This window comes from Pristiophorus japonicus, chromosome 22 (genome assembly GCF_044704955.1).
Source record: "Pristiophorus japonicus isolate sPriJap1 chromosome 22, sPriJap1.hap1, whole genome shotgun sequence".
NCBI classification, from domain to species: Eukaryota; Metazoa; Chordata; class Chondrichthyes; family Pristiophoridae; genus Pristiophorus; species Pristiophorus japonicus.
The window spans coordinates 62875350-62898447 of record NC_091998.1 but is presented as its reverse complement, the minus strand read 5'-3'; the positions used below and the strand labels follow the sequence as shown (position 1 = coordinate 62898447).

Below are 23098 nucleotides of genomic sequence, written 5' to 3'. Positions count from 1 at the left end.
GGGGAGGAGGGGTTTTGTGATGGAGCTGTGGAAAAGCACAGAGCTGTGTGGAGCAGATGTTGGGGAAGTCCAGAACCAGGGGTCCCAGTCTAAGGGTAAGGGGTAAGCCATTTAGGACCGAGATGAGGAGAAGCTTTTTCACTCAGAGAGTTGTGGGCATGTGGAATTCTCTACCACATGAAAGTTGTTGAGGCCAGTTTGTTAGATATATTCAAAAGGGAGTTAGATGTGGCCCTTATAGCTAAAGGGATCAAGGGGTATGGAGAGAAAGCAGGAATGGGGTACTGAAGTTGCATGATCAGCCATGATCATATTGAATGGTGGTGCAGGCTCGAAGGGCCAAATGGCCTACTCCTGCACCTATTTTCTATGTTTCTATGATTCTATAACTCCCCCCGACCCCACCATAGTGGTCCGACAGCGTGGATTGAGAGAGCGAGAGGACAATGGAACAATCAATGCGATTCCCTCCTGTGTTTGAGCTGTCCCACTGCTCATCATCCTGATGTGAGAATTTAGGCCTCGACTCACTTTACATTGAGTAATAATCCTTGGGAAAATGGGGAGCAACAGGAACTGGGCAGTGAAATGGAATGTGTACAGTCAGCCTCTGAAACCCTTCAGCATCGCCATTTGAACAGGGAAATCTGATGGTGTCAGCATTTGAGGCACTGATGCTGAGTGACATACACTCAACCTTAATAAGGTTCAATCTTTCAATCCATCCCTTTTACTAACCTCAGCTTACACTGGTTGAAATCTCCCCACAAGGAATTAGTGTGGTGGGAATGGAATCCGATTCCACCACAGCATTCCATAAATAGTTGAGAAACTGGGAAATTCCTGCACTGGTGATGACTTCCCAAGTGTTTTTGCTGCCTGAGATAACCCACCAGTTTCGCTGGCCATTCGGAAAAAGGACGGAAAATCCTGGAAATACCAGGAGCGTCAGTCAACTCTTGAGAAGAAAAGCTAGGTTCCTATTTTGGGCTCAGCCTTTCTATCAGGCCTGAATCATGTTGTTTGGTGTCTGGCCCGTTGTCATGGTGACGAGACCCTGAGGGCGTATTAGTCATTTCAATGGGATGTTCCTGGAAGTCCTCCCCCAGTCTGGTTACTAACTCCCTGGGGCTCACTTTGACTTTGGGCGATAGTGTAAAACAGGCCATATCGCCTCAGCCGCACGTTATACATCTCTCCCCGCTTTTAATACCGCTGTAGGACAGACGCACCAACAATTAGCGTCCTCGACCAGGCCAACATCCCCAGCATTGAAGCACTGACCACACTCGATCAGCTCCGCTGGGCGGGCCACATAGTTCACATGCCAGACACGAGACTCCCAAAGCAAGCGCTCTACTTGGAACTCCTTCATGGCAAACAAGCCAAAGGTGGGCAGAGGAAACGTTTCAAGGACACCCTCAAAGCCTCCCTGATAAAGTGCAACATCCCCACTGACACCTGGGAGTCCCTGGCCAAAGACCGCCCTAAGTGGAGGAAGTGCATCCGGGAGGGCGCTGAGCACCTCGAGTCTCGTCGCCGAGAGCATGCAGAAACCAAGCGCAGGCAGCGGAAGGAGCGTGCGGCAAACCAGTCCCACCCACCCCTTCCCTCAACCACTGTCTGTCCCAACTGTGACAGGGACTGTGGTTCTTGTATTGGACTGTTCAGCCAGCTGAGAACTCATATTAAGAGTGGAAGCAAATCTTCCTCGATTCCGAGGGACTGCATATGATGATGATAAGTCAGTCAATCGGGACAGATGTCTAATCACAGGCAGTCCCTCAGAATCGAGGAAGACTTGCTTCCACTCTAAAAGTGAGTTCTCAGGTGGCTGAGCAGTCCAATATAAGATCCACCGTCTCTGTCACAGATGGGACAGACAGTAGTTGCAGGTAAGGGAGGGTGGGACTGGTTTGCCGCACGCTTGATTTCTGCACGCTCTCGGCGATGAGACTCGAGGTGCTCAGCGCTCTCCCGGATGCACTTCCTCCACTTGACCAGGGACTCCCAGGTGTCGGTGGGGATGTTGCATTTTATCAAGGAGGCTTTGAGGTTGTCCTTGAAACGTTTCCTCTGCCCACCTGGGGCTCACTTGCCCATGTAGGAGTTCTGAGTAGAGCGCTTGCTCTCCCACATTAGAAAAAAAAGTGGTGCAGGCTCGAAGGGCCGAATGGCCTACTCCTGCACCTATTTTCTATGTTTGGGAGTCTAATAGGCGGCGGATCTGATACCACCCGCTTTACACTGCTGCACAGAGTCAAAGTGATCCGCCCTGTTTATGAGGGGATAGGAAGAATGTTTTTCCCTGACCACAGAGATTAATAACCAGGGAGCGTAGATTTAAAGTCATTGGTAGAAGGGTTAGAGGGGAGTTGAGAAGAACCTTTTTCACCCAGAGGGTGGTGGGGGTCTGGAACTCACTGCGTGAAAGGGTGGCAGAGGCAGAAACCCCCTCACCACATTAAAAAAGTACTTGGATGTGCACCTGAAGTGCCGTAACCTGCAGGGCTACGGACCGAGAGCTGGAAAGTGGGATTAAGCTGGATAGCTCTTTGGGCATAATGGGCCAAATGGCCTCCTTCCGTGCTGCAAATATCCATGACTGTGTGTGTGTGTCCAGGCGTAGGGGAGAGGGGGCTGCTCAGTCGCTGATTGCTTTGCCGTCTTCTTTCCAGAGGTGGACGAATGCTCCCGGCCTGACAATGGAGGATGTGAGCAGCGCTGTGTCAACACCCTGGGCAGCTATAAGTGCGCCTGCGATCCTGGTTATGAGCTCGCAACCGACAAAAGAAGCTGTGAGGGTAAGAGGGAGCTTTTGGTGTAAAACGGCAAAACGAGAACTCTTAAAGCTGGTGGTGGGGGGGCTTTCGTACGGAGGCGATGGGACTGGGGCGGGGGGGGGGGGAGACACGCACTCTCTCTGCTTTGAAGTGGTCCCCAAGGGCAGGAGGCAGCCCTGATGCTTCATGCATTGCTTTTTATTCTTTCACGGTATGTGGGCGTCGCTGGCAAGGCCGGCATTTATTGCCCATCCCTAACCGCCCCTTGAGAAGGTGGTGGTGAGCCGCCTTCTTGAACCGCTGCAGTCCGTGTGGTGAAGGTGCTCCCACAGTGCTGTTAGGGAGGGAGTTCCAGGATTGTGACCCAGCGACGATGAAGGAACGACCGATATATTTCCAAGTCAGGATGGTGTGTGACTTGCAGGGGAATGTGGACCTGCTGCCCTTGTCCTTCTAGGTGGTAGAGGTCGTGGGTTTGGGAGGTGCTGCCGAAGAAGCCTTGGCGAGCTGCTGCAGTGCATCTTGTAGATGGTACACACTGCAGCCACGGTGCGCCGGTGGTGGAGGGAGTGAATGTTGAAGGTGGGGGATGGGGGGTTGATCAAGCGGGCTGCTTTGTCCTGGATGGTGTTGAGCTTTTTGAGTGTTGTTGGAGCTGCACTCATCCAGGCAAGTGGAGAGTGTTCCATCACACTCCTGACTTGTGCCTTGTAGATGGTGGAAAGGCTTTGGGGAGTCAGGAGGTGAGACACTCACCGCAGAATACCCAGCCTCTGACCCGCTCTTGTAGCCACAGTATTTATGTGGCTGGTCCAGTTAATGGTGATCCCCAGGATGTTGATGGTTGGGATAGTAATGCCGTTGAATGTCAAGGGGTATTGAATGTTGTGAAGACACGCTTGACGTTGTGCTGAAGGCATCGCGACGTGGCCAATAGATGGGGCCCTGCCAGCCTCATCCACATCCATTAAAACACTTCTGTAAGATGAGCTCCCATTGGCCAGCAATGAGCAGCACTGGTGGATGTCCTTAGAAGCATGTGGGACTCGGTGAATATAACGGCACCACTCCATGTAGTAGTGGGCTGTCAGTGATGAGTGAGTGAATGTTTAAGATAGTGGATGGGCTGCCAATCCAGCAGGCTGCTTTGCCCTGGATGGTGTTGAGCTTCTTGGAGCTGCACTCATCCAGGCAAGTGGAGAGTGTTCCATCACACTCCTGACTTGTCCCAGCTTTGATTCCTGCTCTGCCCTTTGTCCGTGGAGCTCAGCGATGGGAGCGTTACGAGTTTGCCTCAGGACCTCTGTCTAGCCACCCCCCCGCTAGAATGAGCACGAATGCGATCAGCATGTCCTCCCGTGGTGGAATATCCCCTCTGCGGTCACTGTTGGGGTCCCGGGATGTAGAGTGGCCTCCTGTTCGAAGTGACAGAGTGTTGCCACTCCTGTACCCGTGGGACCATAACCCAACCTTCAGGAGATTGTGGGGAGGGGCGGGGAGAGAGTCGGGAACCATCATATGTAAATGACACGGCTGAGCCCAGATACGGGGAAAGTGGGGAGGGAGTATTGCAAAACTGGAAACAAGAAGGAATTAAGAAAATGTCAGTTATAACAGAGTATTCTAGTGTTCAGTGCCAGAACCCTTCTCTGGTATAATACCTAGACTATATTTGTCCAGATGCAAGACCAGCCCTTCACAAACAGGACTGGTGGTACAAATTCCGATGTACTGTAGTAATGGTGCTCCTCTGATTCCAGCTGCGTGTGGTGGCTTCCTGACTAAGCTCAATGGCTCCATAACTAGCCCGGGTTGGCCCAAAGAATACCCGCCCAACAAGAACTGCGTCTGGCAAGTGGTGGCTCCAACTCAGTATCGCATCTCTCTCCAGTTTGAGTTCTTTGAGATCGAGGGAAATGACGTGAGTAGACCCAGAGCGAGGGACAGCGTCCGTAAAACGGCCATTGCGGGTTAATGAGAGCGAGAGGGCGAGCTCGCCCAATGGGTTCGGGTCAAGGCAGCACCCAGTACAATAATAACTGGGCTGGATTTTTGGCTTTGATGTTTTCGGGGCGGTAATGGCGGCGGGGCAGTAACGTTAGCGCCCGGGAACAGTTTGCGCCTCAGTCGGTAACATTGGTCAGCTGGGCCCTGAGTCAGGGGGCGCAGCGCTAAGGGAGGACTTGTACCCCTCTCTCGGGCATTACCACGGGAAACTCCCGAGCCGGGAACGCTCCGAGAGGCGCCTGGGGGTGGGAGAGAAAAATAACAAAAAATACCCCACAAAACATTGCCCACGCCTCCACAACATAAAACCGCAAAGAAAGGAAAAATAAAAAATCGCCCTTACCTCAGGAGTCCATTGCTCACCTCCCCGCTGTCGGGATGGTGGGCCCGCCCTGATTTCCCGGGCGGTCACTGCGGGGGGGGGGGGGGGCGCTGCGGGGCGGACGGGTCGGGCGGGAGACAAAACTCACGCCGGTGTCGCGACTGGGGGCGTTGCACACCGGGCGCAGCGCTTCCCCGCCGTGCTGCTCCGCGCCGCCGCTAAACCGGGCCCCGAGGATCGCCGCGGGGCGCTGGAGGCTGACCGCCCGCCCAGAACCCATCACCCCCGCCATTGCCGCCGCTCCGGGGCGAAAGATGGAGTGTGAAGGACCGGGAAACACGCCCCATATATGTCCAGACGACAGAATTGATGGCGCAAGTTCCGATGAGATGTAGTAATGGCGATCAGCCGTACAGACCGCATGCTCCCAGGGCTGAAACTCTTTTAGAGTCTACCTGCAAAACATAAAACATGTATCCGTGCCACCCGACCTGGATGACACACCAGACATTTACAAGGCCTTTTTTTTTTTTTTGGCACTAAAATCAAATGTTTTCCTTTTTCCAGTGCCCCCTATAAAAGGAGAGGGGGACACTAAAAGCACCGGCAATTAAAACAAATTAAACTTTAAAACGTAAAATCAAATTAAAATTTGGTTGCCGGGCGTGATGATGCACTCCAGTCCCTCTGGTGCCCACCTCTCGCGGAAGGCCGCGAGCGTACCGGTGGAATCCTGGTCTGGTGCTGAGTTAGCTGGTCAATTGGGGGCAGGGGTTGGGGGAGGGGTGGAGCAGTCGTGCGCTATAATTGGTTGCAGTGCCGCTGGGCAGAAGGTGGAATAAACGTCAGCCAGCGTTCTGCGTCCTGCAGTGTGCCTGCACCCAGTTTCCCTGTGATGCCCCTCATGGTTAAGTAGCTTTGTCCAGGCTCACACATGGACAGTGCCCACTTAGGGTAAGGTACTGGAGGGAGCTTGTGGGACTGTACCCCAGGGGGAATCAGTGCCTTCAAAGGCGGGGAGCAGGGAGTCAGTGTGTTGCCAAGGCTTGGTCGTTGCTCACCAGCCTCGCTGCTCCGAACCCACACTCTCACTCTCCATCATGCATTATTCCCAGCCACGTGAGCTGGAGCACCCACTGCCCGACCCAGGGACCCCACGCACTGGGCTACTGATTTGCACTGTGTCCCTGCCGCAAGGTGAACTGGGAGCCAGGCACCTTCCCAGAGGCAGGCAGTAGGGGAAGAGAAAGCGAGGAGAGCAGGGCACTGTCACACACCTCCTGAGGACCAGCTGCAGGGATACCCTTGCTCTCTCTCTCTCACCCTGAACTGGCCCACTGCAAGGAGACAACAGGAGAAAGGGAACTCGGAAAAGGAAGGGAGGCTAATATACCCGAACAGCTGCCGGACTTTTGCCCCTGAGAGTGTTTTTGTCAAGCGGCGAATCAAACCTTCCAAGGCCAGGAGCGAGAGGTGAGCGCTGCACGTGCCCGGCACCATTCTCAGCTGGTAAAGTTTAAACGTTTCAGTTTGTAAAGGTGCAAGAGGTCCCATACTCCACATGGTACCAAGCCTCCTCTGGCCCGGCCCACAACACACTCTATCAGAACCAGTTCGGGAGCTGATTCTCAGTTTACACTCTGACTGTTGTATTACTGTACAGTATTACTTTGCCAGTGCACAACTGACAGTATAACTGCGCTCTTAACAGTGAGTGTCATGCTGTCTTCTTTTTATCTGGGATGTGCCGATTAATATCCCTGCAGTAAACCTTTTAAAAACCTGGGCTGGATATTATATATCTACTGTTTTAATATTCGTTCCTGGGATGTGGGCGTCGCTGGCAAGGCCGGCATTTATTGCCCGTCCCTAACTGCCCCTTGAGAAGGTGGAGGTCGCGGTTTTGGGAGGTGCTGCCGAAGAAGCCTTGGCGAGTTGCTGCAGTGCATCTTGTAGATGGTACACACTGCAGCCACGGTGTGCCGGTGGTGGAGGGAGTGAATGTTGAAGGTGGTGGATGGGGAGCCAATCAAGCGGGCTGCTTTGTCCTGGATGGTGTCGAGCTTCTTGAGTGTTGTTGGAGCTGCACTCATCCAGGCAAGTGGAGAGTGTTCCATCACACTCCTGACTTGTGCCTTGTAGATGGTGGAAAGGCTTTGGGGAGTCAGGAGGTGAGACACTCACCGCAGAATACCCAGCCTCTGACCTGCTCTTGTAAGAACATGAGAAAAAGGAGCAGGAGTTGGCCATTTGGCCCCTCGAGCCTGCTCCGCCATTCAATAAGATCATGGCTGATCCGATCTTGGCCTCAACTCCACTTCCCCGCCCGCTCCCCATAACCCTTGACTCCCTTATTGTTCAAAAATCTGTCTATCTTCACCTTAAATATCTTCAATGACCCAGCCTTCACAGCTCTCTGGGGCAGAGAATTCCAAAGATTCATGACCCTCAGAGAAGAAATTCCTCCTCATCTCTTTTTTAAATGGGTGACCCCTTATTCTGAAACTATACCCCCTAGTTCTAGATTCTCCCAAGAGGGGAAACATCCTCTCTGCATCTACCTTGTCGATTCTACCTTAGAATCTTATACATTTCAATAAGACAATAATGTTGCCACTGTATTTACATGGCTGGTCCAGTTAAGTTTCTGATATATATATGTGTGTGTGTGTGTGTGTGTGTATATATGATATTTGATCAAGTCATGTAATGATACATTTACATTGTACTCTATGTATTGATGTGTTGATTGACTGAGCATTCCCCTGCCATGACTGATCCTTGGGTTCCAGGTCTGTAAGTATGACTATGTTGAAGTGCGCAGTGGCCTCTCTGCTGACTCCAAGCTCCACGGTAAATTCTGCGGTGCAGAGAAACCCGAGGTGATCACATCCCAGTACAACAACATGAGGATAGAGTTTAAATCGGACAACACCGTCTCCAAGAAAGGCTTCAAGGCCCACTTCTTTTCTGGTAGGTGGGCAGTCTCTCCATAGGGTGCGAGGAGACTATCAGTAGAATCAATGAACCATTTTGGAAAGTGTGAGGTCATGCACTGTGGCAGAAAAAAAATCCAAGAGCAAGTTATTATTTAAATGGAGAAAGATTGCAAAGTGCCGCAGTACAGCGGGACCTGGGGGTACTTGTGCATGAAATGCAAAAGGATAGTATGCAGGTACAGCAAGTGATCAGGAAGGCCAATGGTATCTTGGCCTTTATTACAAAGGGGATGGAGTATAAAAGCAGGGAAGTCTTGCTACAGCTATACAGGGTATTGGTGAGGCCACACCTGGAATACTGCGTGCAGTTTTGGTTTCCATATTTACGAAAGGATATACTTGCTTTGGAGGCAGTTCAGAGAAGGTTCACTAGGTTGATTCCAGAGAAGAGGGGGGTTGACTTATGAGGAAAGGTTGAGTAAGTTGGGCCTCTACTCATTTGGAGAATGGGAGATGATTTTATCGAAACGTATAAGATTATGAGGGGGCTTGACAAAGTGGATGCACAGAGGATGTTTCCACTGATGGGGGAGACTAAAACTAGAGGGCATGGTCTTAGAATAAAGGACCGCCCATTTAAAACTGAGATGAGGAGGAATTTATTTTCTCAGAGGGTTGTAAATCTGGAATTCGTTGTCTCAGAGAGCTGTGGAAGCTGGGACATTGAATAAATTTAAGACAGAAATAGACAGTTTCTTAAACAATAAGGGGATAAGGGGCTATGGGCAGCGGGCAGGGAAGTCGAGCTGAGTCCATGATCGGATCAGCCATGATCTCATTGAATGGCGGAGCAGGCTCGAGGGGCCGTATGACCTACTCCTGCTCCTATTTCTTAAGTTCTTATTTTCTATCAAGGGATTGTCCACCTTTGGCTCACATCTATTAGAAGAAGTCTTGCCCCAGCTCCCCTGAAGGTACTAACCAGTGAAAGGATATACTTGCATTGGAGGCTGTTCAGAGAAGGTTCATTACGTTGATTCTGGGGATGAGGGGGTTGACTTATGAAGATAGATTGGGTCTATACTCATTGGAGTTCAGAAGAATGAGAAGTGATCTTATCGAAACATATAAGATAATGGGAGGGCTCGACAAGGTGAATGCAGAGAGTATATTTCCACTCATGGAGGAAACTAAAACCAGGGGGCATAGTCTCAGAATAAAGAGCTGCCCATTTAAAACAGAGATGAGGAGGAATTTCTTCTCTCAGAGGGTTATAAATCTATGGAATTCTCTGTCCCAGAGAGCTGTGGAGGCTGGGTCATTGAATATATTTAAGGCGGAGATAGACAGAATTTTGAGCGATAAGGGAATAAGGGGTTATGGGGAGCCGGCAGGGAAGTGAAGCTGAGTCCATGATCAGATCAGCCATGATCGTATTAAATGGCGGAGCAGGCTCAAGAGGTCAAATGGCCTACTCCTGCTCCTATCTCTTGTGTTCTTGCGTTTAGTGGATGGGGGGAAGGTTATAGTTTCTGGAGAGCTGACAGCTCTTTAGAACGTCACCCAAGTGAACATTATCTGTGCAAGGGTTTAGAATATGAGTGTGATTCAAGCAGTTGGGGGAGGAGGTCATTCACTGAGGTGCAGGGGTCACTGGTTGGCAATCAGGAATGGGAGTGTTGGTTCATGCAACGATTGGTCTGGGTGCGATAACTCGGCACAGACCAGGGATTGAACCTCTTTAAAATAAATTCCGTCAACAATGACTACTTGCATTTATATAGCACCTTTAACCTAGCAAAGCGTCCTAAGTCGCTTCACAGGAACGTTATCAGACAAAATTTCACACAGAGCCAAAGAAGGAGATATTAAGACAGGTGACCAAACGTTTATAAATAAAACCCTGGCAGCTCCCTGGTCAGTCAATGGCGACTTTCACACCAATATTTTAACTCGGTGGGGGGGTTGTGCGTGCCAATGCAATCCTTCAAAATCGCCTCCCCCACAGTGTAGCTGCTCCTGTCAAACCCTTGGGGAGACAGCAAGGCTGACGTGGCAGAAAGCCATGTTACGCGCTGAGGGCAGGCGCCAAGAATGGCGAGCCAGGGCCGAGAAAGAGCATGGGTACAGTGGGCAGCACTGGGCAAGGACATCCCAGGTATACTCCACAAACACGGATTGGCATCGCGAATGCTGATCGCTGAGCCATGAAGACAATGAGAAATAAGAGTGTTAGCCTGGCCTCAGTGGCTAATGGCCTAAACACATCCCCCACGTGATGGGTCTTTAGTCAGCTGCTCCTGACTGGATAATTTCCCCTCACGGGCAGGAGAATAAAGAAAGAAAGACTTGCATTTCTATAGCGCCTTTCACGACCACCGGACGTCTCAAAGTGCTTTACAGCCAATGAAGTATTTTGTGGAGTGTAGTCACTGTTGTGATGTGGGATATTTTATGTCCACCTGAGAGGGCAGACGGGGCCTCGGTTTAACGTCTCATCCGAAAGTCGGCTTGGTCAAAGAGATGGGTTTTAAGAAGCACCTTAAAGGATGAGTGGTGAAGAGGTTTATAGAAGGAATTCCAAAGGTTTTAGGGCCCAGGCAGCAGATCGCACCAAAGGGGGCGATGGAATTCAGGGATACTCAAGAGGCCAGAATTGGAGGGGACTTGCATTTATATAGCACCTTTCACGACCACTGGATGTCCCAAAGCACTTTACAACCAATGAAGTATTTTTGGAGTGTTGTAATGTGGGAAACGCGGCACTCAATTTGTGCACAGCAAGCTCCCACAAACAGCAATGTGATAATGACCAGATAATCTGTTTTTTTATTATGTTGATTGAGGGAAAAATATTGGCCCCCAGGACACCAGGGATAACTGCCCTGCTCTTCTTCGAAATAGTGCCATGGGATCTTTTACATCGACCTGAGCGGGCAGACAGGGCCTCGGTTTAATGTCTCATCCAAAAGACGGCACCTCCAACAGTGCAGCACTCCCTCTGTACTTCACTGGAGTGTCAGCCTTGACTTTTGTGCTCAAGTCCCTGGAGTGGCACTCGAGCCCACGATCTCCGGACGTGGAGGTGAGGATGCTCCCCACTGAGCCACTGGCGGATGAGCGCTGAGCTCTTGGAGAGTTGTAGGGTTGGAGGTGGTTGCAGAGATAGGGAGGGGTGTTGGGGCTGGAGGAGGTTACAGAGATAGGGAGGGTTCTAGGATTGGAGGAGATTATAGAGATAGGGAGGGTTGTAGGGTTGGAGGAGTTTATAGAGATCTCAGAGGGGTGCAGGGCTGGAGGAGGTTATAGAGATAGGGAGGGTTGTAGGGTTGGAGGAGGTTATAGAGATAGGGACGGTTGTAGGGTTGGAGGAGTTTATAGAGATCTCAGAGGGGTACAGGGCTGGAGGAGGTTACAGAGATAGGGAGGGTTGCAGGGCTGGAGGAGGTTATAGAGATAGGGAGGGTTGCAGGGCAGGAGGAGGTTACAGAGATCGGGAGGGTTGCAGGGCAGGAGGAGGTTACAGAGATAGGGAGGGTTGCAGGGCTGGAGGAGGTTATAGAGATAGGGAGGGTTGCAGGGCAGGAGGAGGTTACAGAGATAGGGAGGGTTACAGGGCAGGAGGAGGTTACAGAGATAGGGATGGTTGCAGGGCTGGAGGAGGTTATAGAGATAGGGAGGGTTGCAGGGCAGGAGGAGGTTACAGAGATCGGGAGGGTTGCAGGGCAGGAGGAGGTTACAGAGATGGGGAGGGTTACAGGGCAGGAGGAGGTTACAGAGATAGGGAGGGTTGCAGGGCAGGAGGAGGTTACAGAGATAGGGAGGGTTGCAGGGCAGGAGGAGGTTACAGAGATAGGGAGGGTTGCAAGGCAGGAGGAGGTTACAGAGATAGGGAGGTTTGTGGGGTGGGAGGATCATTAGAAGCCTGTCAGTTCTCCAGCTCCTCTTGACCTGGGGCAGTGCTTGTGTGTATTGGCTTGTAATTAGCCTGAAGATATACCTCATGTAGAAGCAAGTAGATACAGAGGTGATACCCCTTGAACTGTCCTTCTTTTAAAAACCTCAGCACAATGTAACTGGAGTCTTGTGCACGGCAGGAGAATAAGATCGATAGACTTACAGACTGGAGTGCCCCCTTCAGGATCCAGCCCGCAATGACTCATGCAACAAAGTTTGCCATCTGTGAATGGGCTTCAGTTTTGGGATCAGAGATCCCTCCCTTCCTTGTTTCATGTAAGTTGTTCATGCAGATAGAATCAGAAAAAGGCCATTTTGCCCATCGCTCCTGTGCCTGCTCCTTGAAAGAGCGATCCCGTTAGTCCCACTCCCCTGCTCTTTCTGATAGCCATGCAAATTTTTCCTTTTCAAGTATTTATCCAGTTATCCTTTTGATAGTGTAACATATGCACCTGTGAGTATGGTTTGTAGAGCTGTTTCCAGCCCGACTGCCAGCCTCTCTTCCGCGGTTACATCCGAGCCAGGGTGTCCCTGGAGATGGAGCACGCGGTGTCCACCGGTACGCTCGCGGCCTTCCGCGAGAGGTGGGCGCCGGAGGGATTGGAGTGCATCATCACCCCCAGCAACCAAATTTTAATTTGAGCTAAGTCTTCTTTGAAATTTAATTTCTAAATTTATGTCTTGCCAAAGGCGGGGGTGGGGGCATTTGACTTAAACTTTAGTTTAAAATAGTTGTTGAGCTGTTGCATTGTGAGTGATGTTTACACGACTCAATAAAACCCCAGTCAGTTGGGTCTATGTCACCCATGATGAGGTATGCAGTTGTGAGCCTAGTGGATGAACTGGTAATGTGTAGTGTGATTGTTAAACCTTTGTTAATAAACCAACTAAGCTGGGTGGCAGTGTGAGCTGTGAGGAGGACGTTAAGAGGCTGTAGGGTGACTTGGACAGGTTAGGTGAGTGGGCAAATGCTTGGCAGATGCAGTGTAAAGTAGATAAATGTGAGGTTATCCACTTTGGTGGCAAAAACAGGAAGGCAGAATATTATCAGAATGGTGACAGATTAGGAAAAGGGGAGTTGCAACGAGATCTGGGTGTCATGTTATATCAGTCATTGAAAGTAGGCATGCAGATACAGCAGGCGGTGAAGAAGGCAAATGGCATGTTGGCCTTCATAGCGAGAGGATTTGAGTATAGGAGCAGGGAGGTCTTACTGCAGTTGTACAGGGCCTTGGTGAGGCCACACCTTGACTATTGTGTACTGTTTTGGTCTCCTAATCTGAAGAAGGACATTCTTGCTATTGAGGGAGTGCAGCAAAGGTTCACCAGACTGATTCCCGGGATGGCAGGACTGACATATGAAGAAAGACTGGATCGACTAGGCTTATATTCACTGGAATTTAGAAGAATGAGAGGGGATCTCATAGAAACGTATAAAATTCTGACGGGACTGGACAGGTTAGATGCAGGAAGAATGTTCCCGATGTTAGGCAAGTCCAGAACCAGGGGTCATAGTCTAAGGATAAGGGGTAAGCCATTTAGGACCGAGATGAGGAGAAATGTCTTCACTCAGAAAATTGTGAACCTATGGAATTCTCTACCACAGAAAGTTGTTGAGGCCAGTTCGTTAGATATATTCAAAAGGGAGTTAGATGTGGTCCTTACTCCTAAAGGGATCAAGGGGTTATGGAGAGAAAGCAGGAATGGGGTACTGAAGTGCATGATCAGCCATGATCATATTGAATGGTGGTGCAGGCTCGAAGGGCCGAATGGCCTACTCCTGCACCTATTTTCTATGTTTCTATGTAATGAGTTGCTATGAATTCTTAAGCAAAGAACCCGTGAAGCAAATACATTACAGAAAGTTACTTTTGAATCTGCTTCCAGAGCCCTTTCAGGCAGTGCATTCCAGATCATAGCTCACTGCGTAAAAAACAAACCTCCTCATAGAAATTTACAGCGCAGAAGGAGGCCATTTCGGCCCACTGTGTCCGCGCCGGCCGACAAAGAGCCACACGGCCCTCGGTCAGTAGTCCTAAAGGTTACATATAAACCTATGAACAATGACGGAAAGGCAAAGAGCATCCAGCCCAAACAGTCTGCCTCACACAACTGCGACACCCCTTATACTGAAACATTCTACACTCCACCCCAACCGGAGCCATGTGATCTCCTGGGAGAGGCAAAAAAACAGATAAAAACCCAGGCCAATTTGGGGAGAAAAAATCTGGGAAAATTCCTCTCTGACCCATCCAAGCGATCGAAACTAGTCCAGGAGATCACCCTGGCCGTATTCTATTCCCGGCAGTACTTATCATTATATCTGCGCCGGCCAACAAAAGGTCATCCAGTCTAATCCCAATTACCAGCTCTAGGTCCATAATCCTGCAGGTTACTGCACTTTAAGTGCCCATCCAACCATCTCTTAAAAGTGGTGAGGGTTTCTGCATCCACCACTCTTCCAGGCAGCGAGTTCCAGATCCCCACAACCCTCCACATAAAGAAGCCCCCCTCCCCGCACCTCAAATCCCCTCTAAACCTTCCACCAACCAACTTCATCTCTCAGCGTTCCCGCTAAGCTGGCGTGCGGCCTGCAGACTGGGACCAGCTTTTCAGAAGTGAAATTTTGCGCATGCGCGAAACGTTGAATGGGCCGCACAGCCCCGTTACCCCTCCGCCACCTCCCCCCCCCCCCAGAAAAAACAATTAGCGGGAACATTGTCATCTCCCCTCTGCTTCTTTGGCCAATTATCTTAAATCTGTGCCCTCTGGTTACCAAGCCTCGTGCCCGTGAGTTCCCTTTGATTGGCTGATGGGACATTCTCACTTAATCCACCGCAGATCAGGCCCGATTTTCTGTGGCTCAATTGCTTCATTTTAATTGCAGCTGAACATGTCAAATGTTTTGAGTTCCCGACTTTTACATTTGTTTAGAACATTCCAGCTTCGTTGTTAAGCTGCAGAGATGGTGAATTGTATAATCTCACAGACTAACTATGGGTCAGGTGTTAACAAGTGGAGCTAGGAATAATGAGGAAGAAACTGATATTTTCCCCTTTTTTCTCAAGAGAAAAAGAAAAAAGAAAGACTTGCATTTATATAGCACCTTTCACGATGTCCGAAAATGCTTTACAGCCAATGAAGTACTGTTTGAAGTGTAGTCACTGTTGTAATGTAAGAAACGCGCAGCCAATTTGCGCACAGCAAGCTCCCACAAGCAGCAATGAGATAATAACCAGATAATCTATTTTTTACTGATGTTAATTGAGGATAAATATTAGCCAGGACACCGGGGATAACTCCCCTGCTCTTCTTCGAAATAGTGCCGTGGGATCTTAAAGAATAGACCTCGGTTTAACGTCTCCTCCAACAGACGGCACCTCCGACAGTGCAGCACACCCTCACCGCTGCACTAGAGTGTCAGCCTAGATTTTTGCTCTCAAGTCTATGGAGTGGGACTTGAACCCACAACCTTCTGACTCAGATGAGGGTGCTGCCCACTGAGCCACAGCTGACACGGTACAGAGGATAGAATTGAACAGTAGAGAATTTATGTTCAACTTGTATCGATCCTTGGCTAGACCACACTTGAAGTACTGTGCACAGTTCTGGTCTCCATATTATGAACATGATATCGAGGCATTGCAGAGGGTGCAAAAAAGATTTACACGGTTGATACCAGAACTGAGAAGTTATACCTGTCAGGAAAGATTGAACAGACTGGGTCTCTTGTCTCTTGAAAAGAGAAGGCTGAGGGGTGACCTAATAGAGGTCTTTAACATTCTGAAAGGTTTTGATAGAGTGGATACAGAGAGAATGTTTCCACTTGTGGGGAAGAGCATAACTAGAGGCCATCAATATAAGATAGTCACCCAGAAATCAAATGGAGAAATCAGGAGAAACTTCTTCACCCAGAGAGGGGTGAGAATGTGGGACTCGCTGCCACAGGGAGGGGTTGAGGCGAATAGTATCGATTCATTTAAGGGGGAGACTAGACAAGCATATGGGGGAGAAGGGAATAGAGGGTTATGCCGATAGATGTAGATGAGGAAAGACGGGAGGAGGCTCGAGTGGAGCATAAACGCCGGCATGGACTGGTTGGCCTGTTTCTGTGCTATGTAATGACTTGCCGTTGAATCCAACCCAAACTTTTGTGACTGCAGTAAAGTGAGTTAGGAGCAGGCAGTACAATGCTGGCTGGGTGTGGGCCCACGGCACTAAACTACCCACAATCTGACACAGATTTGCAATCTCAGTCGGAGAGCCCACAGGATGGGTTAAGTGGAAAAGTACTACACAGATATCGTCCTGAGGCTGGTGTTTAGGTGCATTGGGACAGTGTAGAGGGAGCTTTACTCTGTACCTAACCCCCTGTACCTGCCCCGGGAGTGTTTGATGGGACAGTGTAGAGGGAGCTTTACTCTGTATCTAACCCGTGCTGTATCAGCCCTGGGAGTGTTTGATGGGACAGTGTAGAGGGAGCTTTACTCTGTATCTAACCTGTGCTGTACCTGCCCTGGGAGAGTTTGATGGGACAATGTAGAGGGAGCTTTACTCTGTATCTAACCCCCTGTACCTGCCCCGGGAGTGTTTGATGGGACAGTGTAGAGGGAGCTTTACTCTGTATCTAACCCCGTGCTGTACCTGCCCTGGGAGTATTTGATGGGACAGTGTAGAGGGAGCTTTACTCTGTATCTAAGCCCCTGTACCTGCCCTGGGAGTGTTTGATGGGACAGTGTAGAGGGAGCTTTACTCTGTATCTAAGCCCCTGTACCTGCCCTGGGAGTGTTTGATGGGACAGTGTAGCGGGAGCTTTACTCTGTATCTAACCCCCTGTACCTGCCCTGGGAGTGTTTGATGGGACAGTGTAGGGGGAGCTTTACTTTGTATCTAAGCCCCTGTACCTGTCCTGAGAATGTTTGATGGGACAGTGTAGAGGGAGCTTTACTCTGTATCTAACCCCTATCCAGAGATGCTTGAGGCCGACACTGGGTGCCGCGAATGGAATGTCCCACTGCCCAGCATTAACATCCCTTCCCTTGGTCAGCATAAAATTTACAGAAAAATATAAATTACAGTTTGTGATCATTATTACTTTTGGTCACCTGTCCTAATATCTCCTTACGCTGCTCGGTGTCCGATTGTGTTTGATTGCGCGCCTGTGAAGCGCCTTGGGACTTTTTACTGTAGTAAAGGTGCTATCTAAATACAAGTTGTTATTGGATAATGAACAGAAATAGCGACCAGCCTCCCCAAGTGGAGTAGCCTGCAGTGACAAAGATACAGCGACTATCTGTGCTCAACCATATTCGGCGAATGTGGATCGTGCCCAGAAAGAACGGAGGCAGTAGCGATATTGGGAGGCCAGGCCCACTGAAGGAGCTGAAATGGCTTCACTGTGTTGTGTGCTGAACCAGAGATGCACCATTAGTGAGATTTGCAGGCTCAGTCATTTTCCCACCGTCTCCTACTCCCTTAATCTTCACGTAAAAATATTACAGGGGAAATAAAATGGCTGAACAGGACAGTGATTGTTTGTGGGCCTGGGTTTTTTTCTGACCGTGAGACTGTGCTGTTAATGGTGGGAGGCAATGTTCTCTCTTTTTTTGGGGTGCATGGCCCCTTTAAATTTCCGGGCACCGCGCATTTTATCCAGCCAGAAGCTGGTGACTGGCCTGAGTGGGACCGCCAGACCGTAGCTCGGCCACACAGCTTAAAGGGGAATATTGGGCAAGGCGCATCCTTCACCGTCCCTGTGCTTGTGTCTCCCCTCCAGATAAAGACGAGTGCTCGAAGGATAATGGCGGCTGTCAGCACGAGTGCGTCAACACCTTTGGAAGTTACACCTGCCAGTGCCGCAGTGGCTTCATGCTCCATGAGAATAAGCACGACTGCAAGGAAGGTGAGTGACTGACCCTCCCGGGGGGAAACGGGCCGCTGATGAGGCGTCAGCGGCTCTGAGCGATGGGGCAGTGTGCCTGGAGCTCGAACTTGCTGTGCCACGAGAGAGGTACCCGTTTCAAGGTGTATTCAACCACTGAGCCGCTGCCACTCAGGATAAGGGGTCGGCCATTTAGGACCGAGAGGAGGAGAAACTTCTTCGCTCAGAGGGTGGTGAATCTTTGGAATTCTCTACTCCAGAGGGCTGTGGAGGCTCAGTCTTTGAGTATATTCAAGACAGAGATCAATAGATTTTTTGGATATTAAGGGAATCAAGGGATTTGGGGATAGTGCAGGAAAGTGGAGTTGAGGTCGAAGATCAGCCATGAACTCATTGAATGGCGGAGCAGGCTCAAGGGGCCGAATGGCCGACTCCTGCATCTATTTCTTATGTTCTTATGTTATAGAAACATAGAAACATAGAAAATAGGTGCAGGAGCAGGCCATTCAACCCTTCTAGCCTGCACCGCCATTCAATGAGTTCATGGCTGAACATGAAACTTCAGTACCCCCTTCCTGCTTTCACGTCATACCCCTTGATCCCCCGAGTAGTAAGGACTTCATCTAACTCCCTTTTGAATATATTTAGTGAATTGGCCTCAACTACTTTCTGTGGTAGAGAATTCCACAGGTTCACCACTCTCTGGGTGAAGAAGTTTCTCCTCATCTCGGTCCTAAATGGCTTACCCCTTATCCTTAGACTGTGACCCCTGGTTCTGGACTTCCCCAACATTGGGAACATTCTTCCTGCATCCAACCTGTCCAAACCCGTCAGAATTTTAAAAGTTTCTATGAGGTCCCCTCTCACTCTTCTGAACTCCAGTGAATACAAGCCCAGTTGATCCAGTCTTTCTTGATAGATCAGTCCCACCATCCCGGGAATCAGTCTGGTGAATCTTCGCTGCACTCCCTCAATAGCAAGAATGTCCTTCCTCAAGTTAGGAGACCAAAACTGTACACAATACTCCAGGTGTGGCCTCACCAAGGCCCTGTACAACTGTAGCAACACCTCCCTGCCCCTGTACTCAAATCCCCTCGCTATGAAGGCCAACATGCCATTTGCTTTCTTAACCGCCTGCTTTACCTGCATGCCAACCTTCAATGACTGATGTACCATGACACCCAGGTCTCGTTGCACCTTCCCTTTTCCTAATCTGTCACCATTCAGATAATAGTCTGTCTCTCTGTTTTTACCACCAAAGTGGATAACCTCACATTTATCCACATTATACTTCATCTGCCACGCATTTGCCCACTCACCTAACCTATCCAAGTCACTCTGCAGCCTCATAGCATCCTCCTCGCAGCTCACACTGCCACCCAACTTAGTGTCATCCGCAAATTTGGAGATACTACATTTAATCCCCTCGTCTAAATCATTAATGTACAATGTAAACAGCTGGGGCCCCAGCACAGAACCTTGCGGTACCCCACTAGTCACTGCCTGCCATTCTGAAAAGTACCCATTTACTCCTACTCTTTGCTTCCTGTCTGACAACCAGTTCTCAATCCACATCAGCACACTACCCCCAATCCCATGTGCTTTAACTTTGCACATTAATCTCCTGTGTGGGACCTTGTCGAAAGCCTTCTGAAAGTCCAAATATACAACATCAACTGGTTCTCCTTTGTCCACTTTACTGGAAACATCCTCAAAAAATTCCAGAAGATTTGTCGAGCATGATTTCCCTTTCACAAATCCATGCTGACTTGGACCTATCTTGTCACCATTTTCCAAATGCGCTGCTATGACATCCTTAATAATTGATTCCATCATTTTACCCACTACTGAGGTCAGGCTGACCGGTCTATAATTCCCTGCTTTCTCTCTCCCTCCTTTTTTATGTTCTTATGCTTGGCCGGGTGGAGGAGGGGAAGGCTTACATCCAATGTTGCCTCTAATTTTATTTTGGCCCGCGTGGCCCATTCAGAATTCTGCGCATGTGCGTTTTTTTCTATTTAAAAGTTGGCTGCACGGGACCTCCAGAGCGCCGTGCGGCCCTGCAGCTTAAAGGGAACGTTGGTTACAACAGTCTGAATAACGGAGCGACTGTTGACACCACTGTGTCAGCCAATGAGCTGGAGGCGGGGGGCGGGACTTGTGGTTTTAATTTAGAGCGTCTTCTAACTCGAGACCGAAACTACAGCAAAACAGGCTCTCCTGACGCCAGCGGGGTGATTTCTCCAGCGAAACGCAGTGAGTGGGGGATAGCTACACAATACACAATCAGTCCCAGTCACTTACTGCAGTGCCGCCTCCAGGTGTGATTGGTGGGGGCGGGCGGATGGGGGGCGAATTATTCAATCATCTCCATTCTGGCCAAGAATTGTAACTCACCAGATGCAGCTCAAAGTATTCCCGGGATTTTAGGAGGAGCTTACGCTGGTTGGGGCATCTCGGACTAAGGGACACATCTTATATATTAGAGCAAGAACATCGGAGGCCGCCCCGACCTGTGTGAGAACACCATCGCAGGTCGGGGCTATAGGTAGAGCTGGAGCGCCCCCTGGAACATCGTGGCGGAGGTGCAGCGAATGAGGGTACGGGGCCCAGAAGAGCCGAGGGCCCAGGGGCAGCACGGGCCCAGCCCACACTGCGATATGTGTGTGCACTAGGTCCGTGCAGCATAGCAGGTCTTCAGTTGTCCTGGTTCAACCCTTGCCACTGGATAAAGACCGAGCTCTGTCAAGCCCGTGTGGTGGCTGGTGTGCAACGGCCACCCCATGTTAAAAAAATCCACACACAGGCATCTTCCGCCCCCTCAACTGGAGTTCAGGACTGGAACATCGGGTCCTTCATTGAAACATCTGTGAACTCATGTGGAAGCAAGTCCGTTCTATGATGATGATTAGAGCCAGATACTTCCTAAGTGGTTAGGAAACACTTAGCAAAGTTAGCAAAAGATGGTAGATGTTTGGGACTCTCTCCCGCATGCTAAATCAATTGTTAATTTTAAATCTGAGACTGCTGGATTAACCAAATGTATTAAGGGATATGGGGCAAAGGTATATAGAAAGGTAGAAATTTACAGCGCAGAAGGAGGCCATTTCGGCCCATCGTGTCCACGCCGGCCGACAAAGAGCCACACGTCCCTCGGTCAGCAGCCCTGAAGGTTACATATAAACCTATGAACAATGACGGAAAGGCAAAGAGCACCCAGCCCAACCAGTCCACCTCACACAACTGCAACACCCCTTATACTGAAGCATTCTACACTCCACCCCAATTGGAGCCATGTGATCTCCTGGGAGAGGCAAAAACCAGATAAAAACCCAGGCCAATTCACGGAGAAAAATCTGGGAAAATTCCTCTCCGACCTGTCATGTATCTCACATTACTGTATATAACTGTATCTTAACTGGATATGACCTGTAACAATAAGCATACCTTACTACCAGGTGTGCACTTGCAGGAGACACTCCATACCTGTCCCACTGAGGTATATAAAGGGAGGTCTGAGGCAAGTGCAGCACTGGAGATCTGGAATTAAAGGTGCAGGTCCTGAGTGACATGTGTCTCGTGTAAGTCAGTACATTAGAGTCAAGACTTAACACAACCCACCCAGGCAATCGACACTAGTCCAGGAGATCACCCTGGCCGTATTCTATTCCCTGTAGTACTTACCATTATATCTGCGCTGTCCAACAAAATGGAGTTGGGGTTGATCCCATTGAATGACGGAACAGGCTCGAGGGGCTGAATGGCCTCCTCCTATTCCTATGAGTCCTTGCTGATGCTATCTTGCCGTGCAAGGACCTCTGTCGCTGCACTGGGATGGCAAGTTACTTTGCGATCTGCTGTTTTGAGCCTCCGCTGAGCAGTGACTGACGGATAGTAATGAGGTTTTGTTTTCGAGAGACCCTGCTGAGGGCCCAAGGCCCACGGTGCAGGGTCCCGGCAAGGGTAAAGATCGGCGGGATGGCACAGTGAATCAGGAAGCTGTCGTTTGGGAATGTCAAGCTTGGCGGGGGGGTTTAAAAGGTGGAAGGGGAAGGACTGCGGGAGCTCGGAGAGCATAGTTCGGAGGGGCACTGACCTTGGTCATATTGATTAGAGCCACAGAGATTGAGAGGCTGGCTGTGTTGCCGGCTGAACCAATCAAACGGCAAGCTTTGTGTAAGATGCTGAGAAGGCGGGATTGCCTGTGATTGGTTACTCAGCAGACTAGCCCCACTAATCAGGAGCAGATATTTTCCGAAGCGGATCTTTTGGCTGACATCACTCAGCCGTCGGCGCACTAATCATTCATCTGTGAAACGAGGAGCGCTTCCAGTAAGAATATCTTTCAAGGCAGTCAATCTGTGAGTATCGATGAGTGCCCCTTATTCGTCAAGCTGATCCTTTCTCCCAGAATAACACAGAAGTACTCTACGCATTTCCAAACCATGCCGCTCACTGCCTTGTTCATGGAACTGTAGAATAGTCAGAGTGCAATACTAAATCAACTGAATTTATATAGCGCCTTTCACAACCACCCGACGTTTCAAAGCGCTTTACAGCCAATGAAGTACTTTTGGAGTGTAGTCACTGTTGCAATGTGGGAAACGCGGCAGCCAACTTGCGCACAGCAAGCTCCCACAAACAGCAATGTGATAATGAGCAGATAATCTGTTTTTGTTACGTCGATTGAGGGAAAAATATTGGCCCCAGGACACCGGGGATAACTGCCCTGCTCTTCTTCACAATAGTGCCGTGGGATCTTTTACATCCAGCAGAGAGAGCAGACGGGGCCTCGGTTTAAGGTCTCTCCGTGCGGCACTCCCTCAGCACTACACTGGAGTGGCAGACTGGATTTATGTGCTCAAGTCCCTGGAGTGGGCCTTGAACTCACAACCTTCTGGCTGAGGCGAGAGTGCTGCCCACTGAGCCTCGGCTGACGTGGTGGGTTGGGTGTACATTAGGTCCCAGTAGAAAGCACCACACTTACACTCAGCTTGCGAAGGGAACTGATGTCCGTTTGTGTGTTTGACTACAGCTGGATGTGAACACAAAATCAACAGCGTTTCTGGAACCATCACCAGCCCCAACTGGCCCGACAAGTACACGAGCCGGAAGGAGTGCACCTGGGAGATCGTAACCACACCCGGCCACCGTGTCAAGCTGGTAAGAAATGCCCCTTTCCCATATCGAGGGAGTCCATTAGGGGCTC

General features: G+C 50.0%; 1 protein-coding gene across 2 annotated transcripts in view; it reads left to right on the top strand.

The window, feature by feature from the left end:
• The window catches only part of LOC139235100 (bone morphogenetic protein 1-like), a 248390-nt gene that overhangs the window by 209260 nt on the left and 16032 nt on the right, over positions 1–23098 (top strand). For both annotated transcript variants that reach the window (XM_070866262.1, XM_070866261.1), the window contains 5 exons: positions 2679–2804; positions 4544–4704; positions 7905–8085; positions 17785–17910; positions 22925–23052. In XM_070866262.1, the coding sequence (XP_070722363.1) occupies positions 2679–2804; positions 4544–4704; positions 7905–8085; positions 17785–17910; positions 22925–23052 (722 nt within the window). The remainder of the gene's footprint in view (positions 1–2678; positions 2805–4543; positions 4705–7904; positions 8086–17784; positions 17911–22924; positions 23053–23098) is intronic.